We start from the raw sequence: 23,635 nt of genomic DNA, 5'->3' as shown, positions 1-23,635 counted from the left end.
TGGGGTAATACAAGAGGTACAAGGTAGGGTAGTGGATGTTGGAGTGGCCCTGGTGAGAGAGGGTAGTGTTTGGAAACTCCCTGTACTGTTGTTTGCAGATGATACAGTGTTGTTGAGTGAAGACAAAGGGGAGCTGCAAGGCTTGGTGGATAAGTTAGGGAGGGTGTGTAAGAAATGGAATCTAAAGGTGAATGTGGGGAAGAGTAAAGTGATGGTCTTTGAGAGAGGTGAAGTCAGTGAGTGTACAGCAAGGTTGGATGGTGAGGAATTGGAAAATGTGAGTACGTTTAAGTACTTGGGTAGTGTGATGAGTAGGGATGGAGGTTTGGAGGGTGCAGTGCTTGAAAGGGTACAGCAGGGAAGAAAGGTTGCTGGTTCCTTGAAAGCAGTGATAAGAAACAGGGAAGTGATCATGGAAGTGAAAAAGTTACTACATGACAGTATTGTGATACCAACTCAAACGTATGGAAGTGAAGCTTGGACGTTGTTGGAAGGACACAAGTCAAGAGTGAGAGCATTGGAAATGAGTTATTTAAGAGGGGCCTGTGGAGTCACATGGAGAGACAGGCTGACAAATGAGGATATAAAGAAGCATTGTGGTGTGGATGTGGATGTGATAGGAAGCGTTAGGAGGAATATACTGAGGTGGTTTGGCCATGTGGAGAGGATGGAGGGTGAAAGACTGACGAAGAGTGTATGTGAGTGAGGTGGAGGGGGGAAGAGGTAGGGGGAGGCCGAGGATGAGATGGAGGGATGGGGTGGAGAGGTATATGAGAGAGTGGGGTGTGAGTTGGGAGCAGGGCAGTGAAATGACGAGGGACAGGGTGACATGGAGACAATTTGTTTGTGGCCACCCCGAATGGGATTGAGGCATCTAGCAATGGACAGATAGACAGAAAATGCATTTAATACCCCTAACTAACCAAACATTATAGCCTTGACAAGCCTACCTGAAATGTGCTTAGAACACTTACATTAGCCTACAGCAGGGCAAAAATATTAAAACAATGCCTATTTCATAATACAGTGTTGAATATCTCAGGTTATTTATTGAATACTGTATTGTTCTGAGACTGTCGATTCATAAGCAATGGCCATTATGGGCTGGTTCCTGGACAATTCCCCATTAAGACAATTCACTGTCACAACAAAAACAGGACAAATCGCCCTCTAGACAATTCTCCGTCAGACAAGTCCCCATCAAAATAGGATGATTCCCTGTCAGTAGGCTGAGAATCTCAAACTTTTCGATCGATCACTTAAAGTTATTAGACAAATAAACAAATAAATAAATAATAATGTCTAGTATGTAGCCCAATGTTAGACAATGAAAAGAAAGTTATCATACATCGCCTGATTCCTGTTTCAATATATTTTTCCATTAATACCGACAATTTGATGCCACATTTTACACATATCATAAAAACAATAAACCAACATAACTTTTACAACTCATGTACTGTATTTCATGGCGTTGGAGACGCACCTTTTTGTTACAAAATTACCTTCAAATATCCCTATGCATCTTGGAGGCCAGACTAGACAGGTTAGCTTGGCTCCATTTAGAGGAAACTCTTATACAGATGATCATCTCACTGCTTGGCAGTCACAAGTATTTCCTAGAGTATAAAGAGCATTGATTTGTTGTAAAAAATTTCATTCAATTGTGTATATATTCAGCAGGTTTTAAGATTAGAAACACCCAAGTTGTTCAATCTGTATATGGATGGGGTTATAAAAGAGATACAAGGTAGGGCAGTAGATGCTGAAGTGGTCCTAATGAGAGAGGGCAGTGTGTGGACACTCCCTGGACTGTTGTTTGCAGATGACACTGTGTTGTTAAGTGAAGATGAAGGGGAGCTGCAAGGCTTGGTGAATGAGTTTGGGAGTGTGTGTAAGAAACGGAATCTAAAGGTGAATGTAGGGAAGAGTAAAGTTATGGTCTTCGAGAGAAATGAAGTCAGTGAATGTACACACAACAAAAAAACTATCGTTACACCTTCTGCGCGATATAAAATGACACACAAATGAAGGTTTTTGATAACAGCCTCCTCCATTGGTATCCCTGCGTGTGTTTGTTGCATATTTATTATAAGCTATATCCATTGTTTCTCCCATGCATATTTCTACCTCGTCCTATTTGGCAACTCACTCACTGTCAGGCTTACCAACCCTAGCGAGACAGCCAGGTTGTTCAGTATGAAACACATTGCACCCCCGTGTAACGATAGTTTTTTTGCTGTGTGTACATTTGAGGTTGGATGAGGAGGAAATGGAAAATGTGAGTGTATTTAAGTACTTGGGTTGTGTGAAGAGTAAGGATGGAAGTTTAGAGGATGAAGTGCTTGAAAGGATACAAGGAAGAAAGGTTGCTGGTTCTCTGAAAGCAGTGATAAGAAACAGGGAAGTGAGCATGGAAGTGAAAAAGTTTCTGCATGACAGTATTGTGATACCAACTCTAATGTATGGAAGTGAAGCTTGGACCTTGTTGGAGGGATCCAAGTTATGAGTAAGAGCAGTGGATATGAATTATTTGGGAAGAGCATGAGGAGTCACATGGAGAGACTGGCAAATAAGGAAGTGAAGAAGCACTGTGGTGTGGTTATGGGTTTAATAAGAAACAATAGGAGAAACACAATGAGGTGGTTTGGCCATGTGGAGATGATGCAGAGCAAAAGACTGACGAGGAGAGTGTATGCAAGTGAGGTGGAGGAAGTGGGAGGGGAAGGCCAAGGATGAGATGGAGTGATGGGGTGGGAAAGGTATATAAGGGAGGGAGGTGTGAGCTGAGAGCAGGGCAGTGAAATGGGGAGAGACAAGGCGACATGAAGGCAATTTGTTTGTGGCCAACCCTTATGGGATTAAGGTGTCTGGCAACAGATAGACAGATAGATGGCATAGGTTTTGCAAGTAACATAAGGCTAATTAATCTACTCAGAAACATGAAGTATATTGCCTCAAATGCTGTTTCTTATATCCATAGGATAAAATTTAAAACCCAGGATACTTAGACTGTGCCTTAACCCACTGACTGCGGCTGTATCATACATGATATCCGAGTCCAAATGGCTCTGACTGCGGCAGATATCATACATGATTTCCTGCTTTCAAAAATTCTGCCGTCAGAAATGGCAAGAATTATATCAGCTAGCAACTCATGGCACCCTATAGAATATTGCCATATATAGATTATGCATTTTTACGAGATGCAGAGCTCAGCTCAGTTACCTACAAAATGCCGAAAGTAAGGGTACGAAATCTTCTCCATGCCGCAGCTAACAGTAGCCCAAGCAAATATTGGATGAAATCTCTGGATGAGTGTAGTAATGATAGTGATACGTTGTTAGATGATGACAACGCTGGTTCAGATGCTGATTTATACTTTACCTGATCGCAAGATTGACACTGACAACACAGTGCAATCTTAACACATCGTTCGCCTGGCACCACCACACAGGGAATATTTATTACTTCATGGACCTGTATCTGAGGTAATTTGTTTGTTTGCTATATTGTGTTATATACCATTGAACTCGGGATTTTTTTCTCTATCTTTTGACAATATTATTTTTTATCTAAATATTTGAAAACTGCCGCACACAGGATGTACATGTAAACAAACACTGATGTAGTGAATGGGTTAAGCATCCTTGTGCACTAAGCAGGTCCTCAAACTGTACAGTGCCACATGGAAAAGCATGAGGTAAGACTAGAATTTTCAGGATGGATGAGAAGAGAAAAAAGTAAGGCTAAAAACAATATTACTCAACCAGCAAAACCAGGACTGAAAGACAAAGGATGAATTTAAGATAATGATAATCTGAAGAAGCATCAGATCTGACCTGGAGGACTGTGCTGAACTTGCGAGACGATTCCTCAAATTTCTTGTCATATTCATCCATGCGGGTGGCATATTCCAACATCTGCTTATGCTGGTCTGCCAATTTCCCTTTGCAACCTTTCAGCTCACGTTTCAGAGCTACCAGTTGGGTGTTGTACCTGAGAAACATCAAAATAAGCATCAGTGCCAAATGTAGTGTAGTGTAAAAGAATATATGATCATCAACATCCTGACCCTTTTTCCTACATTAAGATGGGGTGAGGTAAGACCCAGAAACAAGGAAAGAGACAGTATAAAAGTGAGAGAAGAATCAGTTACTATAGCACCAATGAACTGGTAAGCAATGGGTTACTGGCCATATCAATCAACTTGCTGATTTATCAACAATCTGACTAAGACCAATTAACACTCTCCTGGGCCAATGACACACCAACGTGTCATTTGTTAGTCAACCGATTCCAGGGCAATGACACAGCGGTGCGTCCTTTGTTGGGGCAATTTTTAATGACTCAAATATGTGGCACAACAATTTGGTGAACACAGGCAACACAGCTTCATTTCATTGGAAACTCACTCCTGGCCTGGAAACGGGGCAATAAAGTTACAAAAGGCTGGCCCGTGAAAGTGTTAAATGAGGCTAATTACTTGAAAAATACATCTCATTAACCCTTTAACCATGGGGCGTCACTTTCGTGATGCTCAGGAGCAATGAATCATACCGCGGGGCGTCACTTTTGAGATTCTATGTTATTTTGAATTCTCCCGGGCTTTCAAGTGGTGGCTTGTATTATCTATCAGTACTGCAAGTGTCCAACAATAGTCAGCACTGCTAATGCCATCTGTACTCCCATCCATTGTTGACAATTTAGCTATTTATCCCGATTCTTGACTCCCCTCCCTACCTCCCCTCCATTACCCTCTCCTCTCGCCTGCCCAGCCGCACTGCGTTAAGCAAATCTTCCCTAGAATTTTCCACTGATTTCATCCATTGAAATAAGCCCTATGCTCTACTCTTATACAAAATAATATATACAAAAAAAAAAAAAATAAGGTAACTGATAATGCCATACACTTGGAGTTGGCTAATTATCACCTGGCAACACCCCACGTGCACTTGTTCGCTAATTTTCCCTGGTAATTTCCCCTTGAAATATGCCGATAATCTATTCTTGTAATAAAAATATATATAAGAAAGGAAGGGAGAAGCCTAAGTGATATTTACATTCACCTGGAACTACCTAATTTCCTCCCAATCATTTCACACCATATAAATTAGCAGCTGTCACCTCACTGACGTTGTCAACCCTTGGTGGCCCCATATCCTCCTCGTCATTTAGTTCAGTGTTGTTTCTTGAGATGAAAGCATGTAGCACTCGCGCCCCTCCATTTTCGCCGCTTCTAGAGGGCCCTGTGACCTCTACCCCTACTAAACCTCGTGTGGGAAGCGGTAAAGGACTAAATGACTCTGCTGTGGAGCGTGAACTGGCTAATTTATCCATGATAATGATGGACAGTAACTACAATCTTTCTGGTGAATCGTGTGATAAGCCAGTGGAGGAAATGGTGATAAACTACGAGGAGTCATCCAGCCTCTTCTGGTAGCTTAAGAGGGCTGGATGGTGCCCACATCTCAGCCTGGTCAGGTGGACCCTATCCTCATGAGGGAAATAGGATTCAGAAAGGTGGATGTCAGGAGGCCATGCATGCAGCTGTGTGTTGTTTTTAAGTGACTGAATGGAGCAGCAAATGATATGAGTGTGGATATGCTTCTGGAAGCTGGTCTGAGGTGGACGAGGGGGGAGAGATGACAGTATTTGTGTATGGTATCGTGTGCTGGGTGTGGTTCTGATGTTCCTTGGTGTGGGTGGATGTGCTGCCATGTAATATAGTGGATGTTGTGGGTTTATGGAGGCTGCAGCAAGAAACTGGGTGCCTCTCATGTCTAGGTGATCCCTGACCTTAAGGATTTTGGTTTCTTGATGTAGCTAGTCTGTGGGTGTAGTAGCTGTGCAGCCTGTGATTATTTTTAGGGCCTTGTTCTGTGTGGTCTGTAGAGTGTTGTAGTGTGTTTTAGTGAGGTTAGAAGCCCAGGCAGGACTTGCATAATTCATCACTGAACGTATGTATTGTTTGTATACTATGGTGGTGGTTTCTTTGTTGTGTCCAAATGTTGTATGGGCAAGAGACCTCAAGGCACTGAGTCCTGGTGTTATTTTATTTTTAATGTTTGTGATGTGTTGTTTAAATGACATTGATGTATTGTATGTTACACCATGGATTTTGTGTGTGTGTGTGTGTGTGTGTGTGTGTGTGTGTGTGTGTGTGTGTGTAATTCACCGGGTCGGTCAGGATCACTTGATGGTCGTGATCGTCAGCATTTTACCCTCCCGGAAGGGAGCTGAGAGCTCATATAGTCCGATCTAAGGGCAAGGCTGTGACCTTCACACACCCACACACCCGTCCCCTTGCTCAAGGGGGACAGTAACCACCCACTTCTTCAGTGAAACTTTTCGCAACCTGAGCGAGGCGCGAACTCCCGTCTACCAGATGGCATGCGAGAACGTTACCACTGCGCCAGTGAGCGGTGTGTGTGTGTGTGTGTGTGTGTGTGTGTGTGTGTGTGTGTGTGTGTGTGTGTGTGTGTGTGTGTGTGTGGCAGGGGAGTATTGTTTATGGTGAGGTGTGGGATGTGACTGTGTTCTGCTGTTCAGTTTGTGAGAAGGGTCACTGTAGATTTGGCTGGGGCTATTTTGAGCCTGTTTGTGGTGAACCATTCGTGTAGTGTGTTGAGGTAAGGTTGAATGATGTGAGCAGCTGTGTTTGTGTTTTGGTGCATATGTGTTATATCATCTGCATAGGAAGCTATGTTTATCTGTGGTGTGTGGGGTGTGGGCATGTCGTGCATGTATAGGTTAAAGAATGTAGGGGACAAAACAGATCCTTGAGGGATGCCGTTTGTGAAGTTTCTGATGTTAGAAGACTGACGGGCAAATGTTACTTTAGCACATCTGCCTGCTAAGTAGTTTGCCAACCATCTTTTTGTGTTATTGTGCATATCTGTGTTGAGTATTCTGTTTGTGAGGTTGTGGTGGGGGATGGCATCAAAAGCTTTGCTGATGTCTAGTGTAATTAGGAGTGTCCTGTGTGGTGGCCTAGATGAATTCATGCCATCGAAAACTCTCCGTGTAAGGTCTGTAAGAAGGGTGTTTATGGACTGTAGTGGCCTAAAGCCATGTTGTGACTGGGCTAGGGGAATGTGAGGTGTGACTAGTTGTAGTACAAGTCGTTCAGTGACTTTAGAAGGGGTACAGAGGAGTGTGATGGGGCAGTGTGAGGAGGGTAAAGTGGGGTCTTTGTTGGGTTTAGGGATAGTAATGATAATGCCATGCTTCCAGATGTTGGGTATTATGTTGTGTGAGTAGCTGTAGTTAGATATGTGTGCTTGTATGCCTTGTGGTCCAAGGGGTTTAAGGTGAATGCTGCTTATGTTGTCTGGTCCACAGGCAGATGAGTGCTTCAGGTTGCTAATGATGTGCTTCGTCTGGTTGTAAGTGAAAGGTGCGTAGTCTGGGTCTGTGGGGAACTGTCTCTTACGTCAGATGATACGTCGGTCTTCGGGATGGGGGTTTAGATGGCTGACTTGTGAAAAGTGATTGATGAGAGTGTTTGCTTGTTGTTTGTTTGAGGGTATGGTGTCTGTTGTTGTGATGGCAGCATGTGATTGTGTGGTGCTGCTGTTGGAAAGTGTGATGCTGTTTAGTGTTTTGTACAGTTTACTGGTGTTTGTTTTGTGGTCAAGTGTTTGGAGATAATTATTCCAGTTTAGTGTTTGCTGTTCTGATATTTTATTGTTTATCTGAGTGTTGAGTTCTTGTATTTGTTGTACGGTGTCTTGTGTATGGGGTGTTGGGGAGTGTTGCAATGTGTCCCGTTGTCTGATGAGGCTCTGAATTTCTGGTGTGAAGTTGGGATTGTGTCTCTTTCTGTTGCCTCTAGGGGTGTGTCTTTTGTCTGCATTTTGTATAACTGTATTCAAAGTGTGTACAGTGGTGTTGATGTTTGTGATGGGTGTACTATTTAGTGTTTTGAAATGTTGTTCTGTTTCAGTTGTGAAGGTCTCCCAGTTGGCTCTGGTTTAGGTGAGTTATAAACTGCTCTTTGGCTTAGTGGCATCTTTTAATTTTTTTGGGGGGAGATAGGTTAGCTAGAAGCTTGTTTTTGGACTCATTTGAGTGTATTTAGGACTTGGTTGGGGGGAAACCCACAGCTCAAAAACACATCCCTATACATGTTAAACCTACACTGAGAAACGATACCCCGCCTAGCGATGGCTTTTTACTTAACCAACTGCATTGTTAAACCATGGTATGTCTGTATATACTGTACATATACAGGTATAGAGAAATCCCTCATTTATCCGGACATGTAGTATCCGGATCTGTTATCTGGATACTGGACTTTAGTTATATTAAACCATTAACCAAATTTACTTGCTATTATCTGGACATAAAAGTCCCTGAGAACTTTGGCCAGCTGGCCGACAAGTTCAAACATTCAGTATCATGGCCGCTGGGCTCAAGCCGTGAGCGGGAAATAGACCGTAACCCACAACCATAGCAAAAATGTCCATCCACCCCTGTACTGAATGGTCAAAGTTGCGTGCTGGTCCGTTCACTCCCAACAAACCTCAAGCACTCCATTACATGAATGTAACCCACAAGTGGTGTCAAAACGTCCGTACACATCCCCATCGAATGTCCAAAATCGCGTGGCCACCAGGCTAAGTCTTTTCCAACTGCCATCACACATCGAATACAGACCACAAGCCGTGAGTAAATGTACGGTAAAAGCATCTATCCGCCTTGTGACAGAAGGGTGAAAATCCTGCTCACAGCCTCCTTCTCCCCCCCCTCCCTCCCTCCCCTCCTTGACACTGATAGAACTGACTCGTGAGTTTTTAATTTTTTTTGTGATTTATTCGAATATTATTGGTTGTATCGATATTCCGAAGTGACCACCAGAGCTCATGAAAAGACATGAGAAGTGACCATGAGAAAGTTCATGAAAGACATGTGCTTAACTCTTGGAAGGTGCTTGCAAAATTTTGCACTAGGATGGTGAGCAGTTATATGAAGGTAAGTTTAACTCAAATAAATTTATTCTCACTGCATTTCTGTACGTTTACTCATTAGTTTTCTGTGTTTTTATTAGCCTATCTTAAAGTATAAACACCAAAGAAGATGACAGTATACCATTATACTAATTTAACTAATTTCCGGTGGCATATATGGCTGCTGAATTTTTTTGTGGCCAGGGAGCAGTTATCACCGGTGTAAGATAAGTGATTTTCCGACTGTCCTCAGGTTTTTTGTGGATGTTTGTTGTTTTTGCATTGTTTCCTTGGTGTTTAACATTAATATGGATAATCCTATGTGTGTTCTATGTCTCAATATGGCAGACTGACCAGAAAACAGTGCCAAAACTAGGAGGGGTACTATATACAAAAGTGTTTTAGGTAGGGTGTTTTTTGGTTTTCATTTCTTTTTAATGATTTTCTTGGTGTTTAATATTAATTTGGATTTTTTCTCCAATGTGTATTTTGATGTCTAAATATGGCAGACTGACCTGAAAGCAGTGCCAAATTTAGGTGGGGTACTGAAGATACAGTCCCCCCCCCCCCCCTGGTGTTTAGCATTACTCTGGATACTCTTATGTGTGTTTTGATGTCTAAATATGGCAGATTGTCTTGAAAACAGTGTCAAGATTAGGAGGGATACTGTACATACAATAGTGTATAGGTAGGGTGCTTTTTGGTTTTCAATATTTTTTTTTTTCATAGCGTGCGACAAGGCTGTGATGTCCCTATGGTTGTTCAATATATATACAGCTGGAGTGATGAGAGAAGTAAAAACATGAGTAATGGAGAGGGGGATGGTGCTGGTAATGAAAGGTGATTGATGGAATATCTCAAACGTGTTGTATGCTGATGATGCAATGCCACTGGTACTTGCAAATACAGTACCAGACAAGAACTTGGTGGACTAATGCAGAGTTTTGCTGATGTCTGTGAGAATTATGCCTTGAAAGTAAATGCAAAAAAGAGTAAAGTGATGGTTACTGAGAGAGAAGGTGACTCCCAATGTGATGTTACAGTGAATGGAGAGAGACTGGAACTGGTGAGAGTTCAAATACCTGGGGACAGTGATAGAAAAGAGAGGAAAATGTGCAAAAGAAGTGGAAAGTAGAGTGATACAAGTAAGGAAAGTAACTGGTGCTATGAAGTTCTTGATAAGAAACAGAGGCTTGAGTGTTGCAGCTGTGCAATAGTGTTAGTGTCAACTTTAACATATTAATGTGAAACTATGGTGTGGCATGAAAAATGAAAGGTCAAGAGTAACAGCAATGGAGATGGGACTGCTGAAGAATGTAGTGTATGTGGAGTACAGAGAGTGGATAGGATACAGAATAATGTGATTCATGAAAGAAACGGAGTGAGGAAGTCTGCGGACACCAGAATCAAAGAAGGTATACTGAGATGGTATGGTCATGTGGAGAGAATGGATGACAAGAGAGTGGTGAAAAGAGTACAGGTATAACCCTGTTTAACAAAGAAATTGGTTAGGTAAAAAACAATCGTTAGGTGGGGTATTGTATATCAGGGTAGTTTTAACGTGTAAGGTAATGGGATGTGTCTTTCAGCCTTGGGTTTCACCCTCAGCCAAGTCCAAAACCCACCCAAATGAGCCCAAAAACAAGTTTCAAGCCAACGTAAATGGCCTAACAGCTGTAAAAGAAGCTAACCTAAGCCTAACACCAGTAAATAACTCACTAAAACTAACAAATAAAATCTGGAAATTGTCAAATATGTCTGGAAAAAATCAAACTCTGTAAACTGTACCCCAAAATGACAATGTTCACCCCCCCTATGGCTAAAATACATTGATCTAAGTCTAAAAACTGTTTATTAATCAACCTAAACACAATTTTAGTCGGAAATATCATCAAAATCGGTAAAATAAATAAAAACTCATCGTCAAACCAGGGTTTGGCCGTCATTAAGAGGGGTATGGTGGTATGTCTGTCCCCATCATTAAGCTGGGGTATCACACCTAAGGGTATCATATATTGGGGTATAACTGTTTCTGAGCGAATCTGAGGGAGGGAGGATGTGAGGTAGGCCAAGAAAGTAGAGGGATTTGGTGGATGAATGTGTGAGGAAGAGAAGTATGGAAGTTAGTAAGGCTAAGGGACTCACAAGAGATCGAGCTGGCTGGATGAATGTTACAAAAAGAAGTGCATGATCAGGGATCTGGCAACCCTTTTTAATGTGACAGCATTCAGCCTGGCGCTATCAAATGGGTATGTGTGAAGCTACAGAACATGGTGAAATTTTTTTGGCCTATCAGAAGGAGCCAGGATTCCATGGGCTTGAATGATGAGTGAATGGAAGTGTCGTCCATTGAATTGGGCAAACTTAGGGCTGCCTGAACAACGGAACACTGCTACTCCTAACCCTACCCTTGGGTGGGAAAGGAGGTCCGATGATGATGATGATGATAGTGAATATTATGGGTAGTCTTGGAGGGGTAAAACCTCTCGGTTAGATTAGGTTAGGATGCACTGACATGTCCAATTGGTGAGATCCTATGTAAACACACTGCAGCATGGATCTAAGGCAGAAATATTGTTAATAAACAAACTTTATATATAATTTTTAGGAAAAATATGGGGTTAGTGATAAAAAATAACTAATGATGTTAATGATGATGGAGCAGTAAAAGTCATGTTTTCACATCTAGTGCAATGAGTGTGAAAAGGGCTTTGTGTCTGATCACTATTATGACGTGATAGCCTTGGGGGCTACAAAATTTGGCCCTTATGGTATGGGAAGACTCTACATGTTGATGTAAGAAGTTAGGTATAATAACTATGTGATTTTCTTGTGAATTATACTGGTAACGTCCCCATTTCGTGGGAGTCTTAGGGCACAGACCCAAGTGAATTTGGAATTTCCAAATAATTTTGACCCATCCCACCAAATGTCCCTGAGGTAGCTTATAACCCCTGTAAGCCCCTAGAAACCATCACATGAACCTAAAACCGGCTTAAAACAAGAAAAGTATATACTGTACTGTATTACAGTACAGTATGGTACAAATACCTTCAGTAAGAAATAACCTGTAAATGGGTATAATTATAAAAATTAAGGCTAATTTTGTTGTTGCTGACTGCCATCAACACTGTGGCAGTGTAAACAGACCTAGAAAACCATATCTGAGACCAGAAACCACCAAAAAATATCAAATATATACTGATGTACTGTATAAGAACTTTTTTAATAACAAATAAGCATTTAATGGGTATGAATAAAGTAAGTCAGAGCAAATTATTTTTACAGGGGGAAAATCCATGTAAAAGCAGGGGCCATGAATTTTGCGGGTTACCTGTACTATCATACAAATTATACTGCTTGGCTGACTTTATTATTATTCAGGATTACTGCATTTATGTGTATGTGAGAAATTGTATGCAATCACTCCATGTTGAGAACGTTGATATATTTTTTTCCTTTATTGCTGATGACTAATGATACTTTCAAAAATAGTTTCACACAGCATTATTTTATTTATTTATTTTTTTTTTTTTAGTGCACTGAAAGCGATACTTGGAGAAATATGTGTGATGCTGGGTGGCACTTTTTCGTATCTTGATTAGGTCAGAAGTTTTTGCCTGGTTGGTAATGGTGGCTTTCAAGAGGCTTAGTGGCAATCTTTCATGGTTAAAATCACCAGTATGGGGAGTATTAGGGGGCAAAACTAGTTGGTTAGGTTAGCATTGGATGCACTGACGTGTCCAGTCAGAGAGATCGAATGTAAACACACTGCCTTGGATGTCTTATGGCAGACAAATTTGTAACAACCCATCTTTAACTACTGTATATTTTTTACAAAAAATATGGAGCTTCTAGAACCTAGCTCTCTATTTTACTTGTAAATATATGTCATGTTTTAGCGTGAATTTGATTCTGCACAAGGTTCTGCATAACCTATCGTGTGTTGTATGATGACTAAACAATATTAAATGATGGACAAATGCATGGACAAGATGAAAGAGCATATACTTAATTTTGAGTATGCCAAGACTATCTTACTATCGTACTACATCTGGGGTAAGGATAAGAAAATAAAGATAAAAGAAGAATCTATGGCAAAAACAGGACATTGACATCAATTTTCATTGTACACAATATTTACTGATACATGAAAATACTGTACTGAATGCATCTGGAAAGAGGAAGGGTGCAACATAATGCAATATGACATTTCTTTCCCTCCCTTGGTCTGTATCTCATTTGTGTTACAAAATTAACATCTTCACACATCCTGTATCAGCAGTTAAGTTCTGTTTACGTCACTCACCTCCTCATACCCTGTCGAATGCGGCGGATTCTTTTGCGTAATACCATATTAGATGGAGGAAGAGGATCACGCTCAGGTATTTCATCCTCAGGCTCTGACACTCGGCCACTACCACTTGGAGATCGAACACCACATCCCTCTGCCATAACAACAATCCAAATGGAACAAACATTGTTTTGGAAGAAAAACACTGTTAATGATGAGTGTAAGTTAAAAAGTTAACAAAAGTACAATTCAGACCTATCTATCTATCTATCTATTGCCAGACACCTTAATCCCATAATGGGTGGCCACAAACAAGTCTCCTCCATGTTGCCCTGTACCCCACCATTTCACCGCCCTGCTCCCAGCTCACACACCCCTCTCTCATATACCTCTCCACTCCATCCCTCCATCTCATCCTTGGCCTCCCCCTCCCTCTCCCCCCCTCCATGTCATTTGCATACACTCTCCTTGTCACTTTCTTGCTCTCCATCCTCTCCCCATGGCCAAACCACATCAATGTGTTTCTCTTAACGCTCCTTATCACATCCAAACCACAACGCTCCTTTATATCTTCGTTTGTCAGTCTGTCTCTCCATGAGACTCCACATGCTCCTCTCAGATAACTCATTTCAACTGCCCTCACTCTTGACTTGTGTCCCTCCAATAATGTCCAAGCTTCACTTCCATACATTAGAGTTGATATCACAATACTGTCATGCAATAACTTTTTCACTATCATGCTCACTTCCCTGTTTCTTATCATTGCTTTCAAAGAACCAGTAACCTTTCTTTCTTGCTGTACACTTTCAAGCACTTCACACTGATTTTTTCAATTAGAGTTCGGTTAATTTATGATTCCCATTGAATTGATTGATGAATTGGGAGAAGCTGGACTTCAACTCTTGGATGTTGCTAATCGAGCTGTTCTACCCTTAAACACTCATCCTTACTTCCATCCTTACTACTCCCTCACTGTACATTCAGCGACTTCATTTCTCTCAAAGACCATAACTTTACTCTTCCCTATATTTACCTTTATCTTCCATTTCTTACACACTCTCCCAAGCTGATTCACCACACCAAGCCTTGCAGCTCTCCTTTGTCTTCACACACAGTATCATCTGCAAACAACAGGACAGGGAGTTTCCAAACACTGCCCTCTCTCATTAGGGCTGCTCCAAAATCCATTGCCCTACCTTGTATCTCTTTTATAACCCCCATCAACATACAGACTGAACAACCATGGAGACATGACACATCGCTGTTTCAATCCAACCTTCAAACAGAACAACTCAATCAGCTCACTGTCCACACACACTGCAGCCTTAGCACCCTCATACATACTCTTTACTGCATTCAACAACTTCCCATTTCCTCCGAACATTCTTAATACTTTCCACAATCCTTGTCTATCCACCCTGTCATATGCTTTCTCCAAATCCACAAAGGCTGCATACAACTTCTTTCCCTTCTCTAGAAACTTTTCTACTAAAGACCTAAGAATGAATATCTGATCTACACAACTTCTTCCCTTCCTAAAACCTCCCTGTTCTACCCCAACTAATCCTCTGTTATTTTCCCAAACTCTGTCAATAAGTATCCTACCATATACTTTTCTTATTACACTAAGAAGACAAATGGCCCAATGATTACCATACACTTCTTTTCCCCCTTCTCCTTTGTAAAGGGAATTATACCTGACTTCCAATCCTCCAGGACTCTACCTTCCTCCCAGGCCAATCTGCACATCTTCCACAAGCATTCTACTACCATCTCTACCCCATGCTTCAGCATTTCACCACACTCTCTGTCAATTCCTGAGGCTTTCCCCATATTGATTTTCTTCATTGCTTCCACAACTTCCATCCAAATGATTTCTTCCTCTCTTCTTACATCCTTCCTTCTCCCAGCCATTCCCCAACCACTCATACTTGCATCTCCATTTGCTCACTTTTTCTCCCTTCTACACTAGTAATCTACCATTTTTATCTTTCACTCCCTAAATAGCTTCTTTAACACCCTGTCTAACTCTCTTTACCTTTTTCCAGAACATTTTCTTACATTCCCTCCACTTTACACTCAAATTCCTTCCAAATTCCTCATCCACTCTCTTCTTACTCTCTCTTACTTATCTTTTCACCTCTCTCTTCCTCTCTACAAATAACTCTCTCTCTCTTTTCTGTTTCTCAACTTCCTCCACACCTCTGTTTCTCATCCACTCACTATATGCTTTCTTCTTTTGTGCCACAGCCTGCCTCACCTCTTCACTCCACCATGCTGTTCCTTGCACCCTCTTTCATCTTCTCTTCACCCCACACACCACCTCACATGCTGCACAGACTTTTGTGGATTTCTTGCATACATCTTCCACGTCCCACATCTGCTCCAAATCATATTTACTCAATCGCTCTTCCTCTTCTCTCTCATATTCAGCCTTTTTTTCCATCCTCTTGTAACCATCAGACCTACATTACCAAATGAATGACCATCCATCATCCAATCGTAGGTTGCCCAATGAAGAGCATAAGAGTCCAAGGTTAGGCAATTTGGTCCGACATTTAAGATGAGTGACCAGCCTCACTCAACCATGAGTGGCATTACGTGAGCAATAAACCCCAACAACCCCTTCGATATGAACCTGCATTGGCTCAGTCTGACTGGAGCACCTTAATTACTCACTAAACCATGAGGTGCCATAATTTGGTTATATGGTTACCACTCAGCATAGTTAAATGGTTTCCTGGTGTACAGGAAACCATTTGGCTTCTCAATCAGTGTAGTCATCTACAGGCTGGAGGAGGAGGAAAGAATGAAGCAAAGAAAGACAGAAGAGGGAGTGCAAAGTCATCCATGGGCAGAAGGAAGAGGAAAGAATGACAGAAGTAGAAGGAAGGAAGAGAGGAAAGAGCAGACACCCAAAGCAGCACTACAGCGCAAATATACCATATGTCATGGCATGTAAGACACTGCACTGTGAAAGATGTACGCTAATTCTTGAAGGGCAGTTCTAGGAAAAAAAGTTTGGACCAACACTGCAGCAAACGTTGACTGACATGAGTCTTTTCAGTCAAATACACACTCACTTCATTCGGCACAATTTATGTCATTGGTTTCTTTATTTATATATAACAGAACTTCCGTAAAGAAAACTATCAGCCCTTTCCTTAAAAAAAGTTCCTTAGTGCCACATCACCATCTTAACACTGTTCTTCATGAACTGCCTAATTTCGGCTGTACAATAACTTGAATTAATGTTCACCATCATCATCATCATCTAATCCTGTGCTGCACCATGAGTGGCATAGGAGCCCAGAGCTAGGCAAGCTGGTTTCTGACATTTAAGATGAGGGTGACCAGCCTCACTCATCCCTGAGTGGCACTGTGTATGCAATAAATCCCAATCACCCCTTGGATATAAACCGACACAGGCTCAATCCGGTCAGGGTGCCTTACCTACCCACTAAACCACCAGGTGTCATTGTTTGGTTATAAGGTTGCCACCCAACATAGTCAATGGATTCCTGGTGAACAGGAAACCATTTGGCTCGTTACTCAGGGCAGAGCCACCCGTAGACAGAAGGAAGAGGAAAGAAAGAAGGAAAGAAGGACATACTGTAAGAGGAAGGAAGGAAAGAAAGAAGCAAGAGAGGAAAGGGCAGCCACCCAAGAGCAACACTGTATCAAGTAAGTGGATGGTGAGTGCCTCCACCCAATTAATGTTCACCTTAATTAATGTATAATTAACACTCTGACTGGTCTCACATGTGTGCCATGCTACACTGCAAGGTCGGCTGAGGATTGCCAGGCAGTGTGCTGTTACTCAAAAATGCTTATACTCTTTTCTTATTTCTGACCTTATATTAAATGCTACATTATTTGTTTTTGTATCAAACTGTTTGCAATTGATTTTCCTATAAGGATATATACATATATGGTTGAACAGAATACCAGCATTACCATTACTACTGTATGATACAATGTACAACATGAAAAACGTGGGCAGTTAGCCTATGTTCATACTCTTTCAATGTTTTGACGTTATTTTTTTGTGCTATTTTATTCGTTTTAGTATCTCTTTGTTCATAAGTGTTTGTTCTATAATAATATATGTATAAAATAATGAACAAACCACCAACATCACTATTACTAACACAATCAAAACAATGTGAAAAAATGCTGACGGTTTGCATAAATGTTAATACTCTTTCTTTATTTTCAACATACACCGTAACGAAGCCCAGGCGTGCTCCATCAGCACACTGTCTCATAAGTATATCTTCAGTAATCCCTCCATTATCCGACATAACAAAGCCAAAGATATATCAGGATATGGAGCAAAATCCTCTACTGTACCCATACCCTACCTATACCCAACCTATATGTACAGTACCCCTCCAAATCTGGGCAGTGTTCCGCAGTCTTTCGGCTCTTCTAAGACATCAAAACACATATGCAATATAACCCTAAACACAAAGAAAACAATGCATTAAAAAAAATAAAAAAATAACCAATATGCACAACCCTACCAATATGCACAGTACCCCTCCTAATTTTGGCAGTATTCTGTGGACTTTTGGTTATTTTCAGACATCAAAACACACACTGGAATCTGCAATATAATCCTAAATGCCATCCATCCATCCATCATCCAATCATACATTGTCCCATGAGGAGCGCAGAAGACTGGGGCTAGGCAGTTGGTCCCGACATTTAAGATGACAGTGACCAACCTCACTCATCCCTGAGTGGCATTACATGAGCAATCAACTCCAACCACCCCTTGGATATAAACCTTCACTGGCTCAATCCGACTGGAGCACAATAATTACCCACTAAACCACCAGGCGCCAAAATTTGGTTATATGGTTACTACCCAGCGTAGTAAATGGTTTCCTAGTGTACAGGAAACACTAAGAAAAAAAATAATAACAATACGCACAACCCAACCAATATATACAGTACCCCTCCAAAATTTTGACAATGTTCTGCAGACTTTTGGCTCTTTTCAGACATCAAAACACACATTGGAATATGCAATATAATCATAAACACTAAGAAAACATTCCATTATACAAAATATATATATATATATATATATATATATATATATATATATACACAACCCTACCATTATGTACAGCACCCCTCCTAATTTTGGCAATGTTCTGTGGTCTTCTGACTATTTTTAGACAACAAAACACACATTGGATTATGCAAGATAATCCTAAACACTAAGAAAACAATGCATTGAAAAAACTACCAATAATCAGCATACCTCTCCTAATTTTGGAAGTGTTCTGTGGTCTTTTGGTTGTTTTCTGACATCAAAACACACACTGTAATATGCAGTGGTGGGCAGCGCAAACAAAGAAGGACCTTGCGCAAGTGCAAAGCGCAACCCACAGTTCACTACCTTGCGCAAGCTCAAATGCACAATCTGACTAATATTTAGCTTGCGCAATGTCACAAAGTGCAAGCACAAACCATTTGCATATATTTTTGGGAATTACTGAAAAATATTGAGATATTTAAATAAAACAGCATTCCTACTTACTTACTTTTATTTATTATTATTATTATTTTCTATTATTTGTAATCTGCGCAAGTGCGCAATCTAATATTTGGCTTGTGCAATGTTGCAAAGCACTAGTGCAAATCATTTCCATATATTTGTGGGAATTACTGTAAAATATATTTTGGTATAATTAAATAAATTACTAAATTAGCAACCTGCCCACCACCCGCGGTGACTGAGGTACAGCAGGTCGTTGTCCGGGAAAAACAGCCTATATTTACCAAGGCACTGGCAAAGATCACGTGATTACTGTATCATCAATCTCTCTCCCTCCCTCTCTCTCCGACAGAGGAGGGAGGGAATGGAGAATAAGAGAGAGAGGAGGGAAGGAATGGAGAATAAGAGAGAGAAGAGGGACGAAGTTTATGCCTTATCTCCTCACTCAAAGGGACGCTCCTTTGCCATTCCTGTATTTATTCTCTCTCTCTCTCTTTCTCTCAGAATAATGCTCTTTATCTCTCTCTCTCTCTTGTCTTGTCAAGACAATTTATTTAATAATTCAATATAGATATACAATAGGATATGTAATTCGTTACAAAAAAAAAAAAAAAATCATGAAAACAGAGTATTTAAATCAAATATCTGTAGCCTAATAAATTATTAGGCTGTGGATATTTGATTTAAATAATATGTTTCAATGGTTTTTGTAAGGAACTGCATATGCTAATCTTAATAAATAATGTATATTTATTATTATTTACTAATAATAATAATTTGAAAAATATTAAAAATACATTAACTCTGTTGAAGCATATTAAGAAATGCTAGTATGCCCTTCCCTCCCACCTCCCCCCACAACCAACCCACCCTCGTGAACCGCCCCAGCCTCCTCCATCCCTTGTCCAGCCATGCGGGAAGCTTCCAAGACCACGTGTCCCTTGGATTTCGCAGTGCGCAATCCACAGAGCAGGTGCACAAGGCAGGTGCACAAGCGCAACTAAGTTTGCGCTTGCGCACATGAGAAGGCAGGTGCGCAAGCGCAAAATTGCGCATGGTCTCGTGCGGTGTGCAATGCGCAAAAGATATCATCGGAGCGCAAGGGTGCGCAATTGCGCTTTGCGCAAGTGTTCGCGCACCTGCCCAGCACTGGTATTATGTAATATAATCCTAAACACTAAGAAAACACTGAAAATACACACACACACACACACACACACACACACTCAATGTACAGTACCCCTCCTAATTTTGGCAGTGTTCTCTGGTCTTTCAGCTGTATTTAGACATCAAAACACACATGGGAATATCCAATGTGATGCCAGACATTAAGAAAACAATGAATAAACAAAAAAATCCACAAATACCCTACCTATAATGTGCAGCACCCCTCATAACTGTGGCAGTCTTCCTCGGTCTTTCAGCTATGTAGATATCGAAACACATATGGGAATATCCAATGTAATGCTAGACACTATGAAGGAAGAGCATAAACAACAAAAATCCAAAAAAAGAAAAAAAAAAAATCACTGAAGACTGTTGCGAAAAAGTTAGGGTTCTGAGACTGAGTGATGGCTGCTTCCGTGGAAAAAAAAAAAAAAATAATAATAATAATCCAAGGCCAAATATTGTTTAGTTTTTAAAGGCTCCAACATGCTTGCATGTGTTGGCCTTGGTCATCTAATGGCGGCTCTCCACGCTGCATGATCCACTGCAGCCTCCCTGTTCAGTCCCTTAACCCTGAGGTCACACTTAATGACCTCGTCCCATGTCTTTCTTGGTCTACCCCTCATAACCCCACCTCCAATATTAACACTTCTCACCTTTCACACCCAATTATCATCCCCCATCCTCTCCACATGTCCAAACCATCTCAATCTACCTCTCCTCATCACAACACCAATACACTCCAGTCCCATCCTACCTCTCAACTCTTCCATCGTAAACCCAGCCCCTCCAGGGATGCACTGCACATCCACCTAATCATTGTCATTTCTGTACGTCTGAGCTGGTGAATGTCTTCCTCCTTCACTGCCCAGGTCTCACTACCATACAGCATTACACTCCTAACACATGCTGCATACAAAGACCCCTTAGCACGTAGGGAGAGCCCTCTCAATGTCAGGAGAGGCAAGAGCTCCCTGAACTTCTTCCAACCACTTCTCACCCTAGCCACAGAGCTAGCTCCAGCCCCACCTCCAGCACACAACATGTCTTCCAAATAACAAAACTCTTCCCCACACTCAAGAGATTCACCAGCAAGTTCAATCCTTTCACGTCTGACAATCTCCACCTGCTCATCCCGACACGCCGTACACATAAAATCAGCATTATCTCGCAGTCTACCTCAGATACCACTACATCTCTTATGCACCCATTTATCACACACATCGCACAAGATGGAATTACTTCCCATGCCCTTGTGGTAAACTGCACATGGCCACTCTCCCTCGTCTTTGACAGTACCGCCACCAACCCTAGATATCATCACTTTTGTTTATCTGCATTTACCCTTAAACCCTTGTGCCCCATACCATCTCTCCACTTCCTAAACCTTTCCTCTGCCTCCCTTTCATTCTCTGCAATCAACACCAAATCATCAGCATACAACTCCCACGGGAGTCCATTTCTAAAGTCACGTGAAAGGGCTTCAAGTACCATGATAAACAACATGGGACTCAAGACTGACCCCTGATGCACACCAACATTCACGGAAAACTCATCACTCAAATCTCCATTCACTCTCACCTGGGTGTGAGCACCCACATACAGTACATAGCCATAACCACCCTAACCAGCCACTCCTCCAAGCCAAGCTTTCTCATTGCCCACTTCACCACCTCGCTAGGGACTCTGTCAAAGGCCTTTTCCAAATCAACAAAAACAAAATAAAGATCCCTTCTCCTACCAATATATTTTTCATGAAGCTGTCGAACACTGAATACAGCATCAGTGGTCCCCTTACCTGGCATGAACCCAAACTGCATCTCATCAATATTCACTCTTTCTCTAATCATACCTTCTAAAACTCTCTCCATTACCTTCATTATCTGATCTAAAAGCTTTATACCTCTATAATTTCCTCTTTCCAGGGCATCACCCTTCCCTTTATACACATTTACAATTACACTCTTCAGCCAATCATCTGGGACAACACACTCATAAATAATCCTATTTATCAGGTTAGTGACTAAACTCACCCCTATATCGCCTGAGGCCTTCAACATTTCGGCAGTCAACCCAAACATACCTGCTGCCTTCTCATCCTGCCTATTGCCTCACTCACATTAGCAGTATCAATCAAAGACCAAGGGCCCGACACTGGATCTGCTGGCTCCAAACCTTCCCTGTCCCAGTCAAACTCCTCATTCAACAACCGGTTATAATGCTCTCTCCATGCATCTTTAATATCTTCACTGTTCACCACTACCCTTCCTTCATCATTCTTCACACACTGCTCACCTATAATATCCCGATTATCCCTCTTCACTTGACCTGCCACCCTAAATATCATATTTTTCCTTTCTCCATGATTTAGGTTATCAAGTAATAGTTTCTGTGACTCAGACTTTGCCCTGTATACCTCTCTTCTAGCCCTACGGTTGGCAGCCAAATATTCCTCTTTGCTACCACCCTTCTTCCATTTCTGGAAAAGCCTTCTTTTCTCATTAACTGCAGCTTCTACACCCTCATCCCACCACCAAGTTACTTTATGTCTTGGTGGTCCTCTTGTCCAACCACATGTTACATCAGTAACTCTCAAGAAATTGTTCTTGAGGGCTCTGTACTGTTCATTAACGCCTCTGTCTACAGCTCCCTGTTCAGCCACCACTCTCTTCAACTCGCTATAGAAGGCATCCCTTACTACTTAGTTTTTCAGCTTCCATATTTTCCTCCTAGGTACATAAGTCCTCTTTTTCATCACTTGTTCTTTAAGCACCATATCACAAATCAATAGTTTGTGCTACTGCACACACTCCTCACCTTCTATAACTTTAACATCCCTCACTAACCTCATATCGGCCCTCCTAACCAGAAAATAATCTATCTGACTGCTATTTCCCCCAGACTCATACGTAATTAACCTACTGTCTCTTTTCTTAAAATATGTGTTGCATACAATCATGTCCGTTGCTTCTCCAAACTTGAGTATCCTTTCCCCTTCTGCATTCCTTATACCATACGCACATCCCCCATGCACTCCCATAACCTTGTGCTGCTTCACCTACATGACCATTTAAGTCTCCTCCCAAAATCACTATCTCATCATCCCCATAGCACCCACTACACGTATTAAATCATCCCAAAATCTATCTTTCTCTGCTTCATCCAATCCTGCCTGTGAAGCATATGCCAATATAATCGCAGCTATCTTTCTACCCAACAGAATTTTCACTACTAATAACCTATTGCTTACTCTCAAAACATTCATAACATATTCCGCCCATTTCTCTGCAACCATCACACCAACACCTCCATATCCGTCTGTTCCCCCCTGCCAAAACAACTTATAGCAACAATCCTTCCCAACAATCTTTCTGGCTGATCCACCCCTGTACCGGACTTCCCGCAAACACGCCACATCCACCCACCTCCTACTGAATGCCTCAACGACTTTCCCCGCTCTTCCCCTCAAACTTCCCACATTCCATGAACCCACCCTCATCCCCATGGGTGATTTACTGTTCTCAGGCTTGCTTTGAAACTTATTTTGTTTTATCATCTTCAGTATTAATAAAGGGGGACAGACATAGCACAGGTCCCACTCATTGCACAGTTCCAGGCCCAGGCAATGGATCTGGGACCCCTAGCCCACCAGCTTACCAGTGGCTGTGGTAGTGGCCTCGGGGCACCCTGCCAGGACAGCTGCAGGAACAC

The 23,635-nt window shown here is 41.6% G+C and overlaps 1 protein-coding gene across 1 annotated transcript in view; it reads right to left on the bottom strand.

Moving 5' to 3' along the window:
• Positions 1-23,635, bottom strand: part of dmpd (F-box protein dampened) — a 245,506-nt gene that overhangs the window by 60,449 nt on the left and 161,422 nt on the right. The window contains exons 6-7 of the mRNA XM_080277725.1: positions 13,261-13,399; positions 3,843-3,999 (exon numbers count right to left, since the gene is read on the bottom strand). Coding sequence (XP_080133851.1) covers positions 3,843-3,999; positions 13,261-13,399 — 296 coding nt within the window. The remainder of the gene's footprint in view (positions 1-3,842; positions 4,000-13,260; positions 13,400-23,635) is intronic.

This window comes from Coenobita brevimanus, chromosome 71 (assembly GCF_032717465.1).
Source record: "Coenobita brevimanus isolate Jiangsu-jjx chromosome 71, ASM3271746v2, whole genome shotgun sequence".
NCBI lineage: Eukaryota > Metazoa > Arthropoda > Malacostraca > Decapoda > Coenobitidae > Coenobita > Coenobita brevimanus.
The sequence above is the reverse complement of the archived record's forward strand: the minus strand, read 5'-3'. Positions and strand labels throughout refer to the sequence as shown.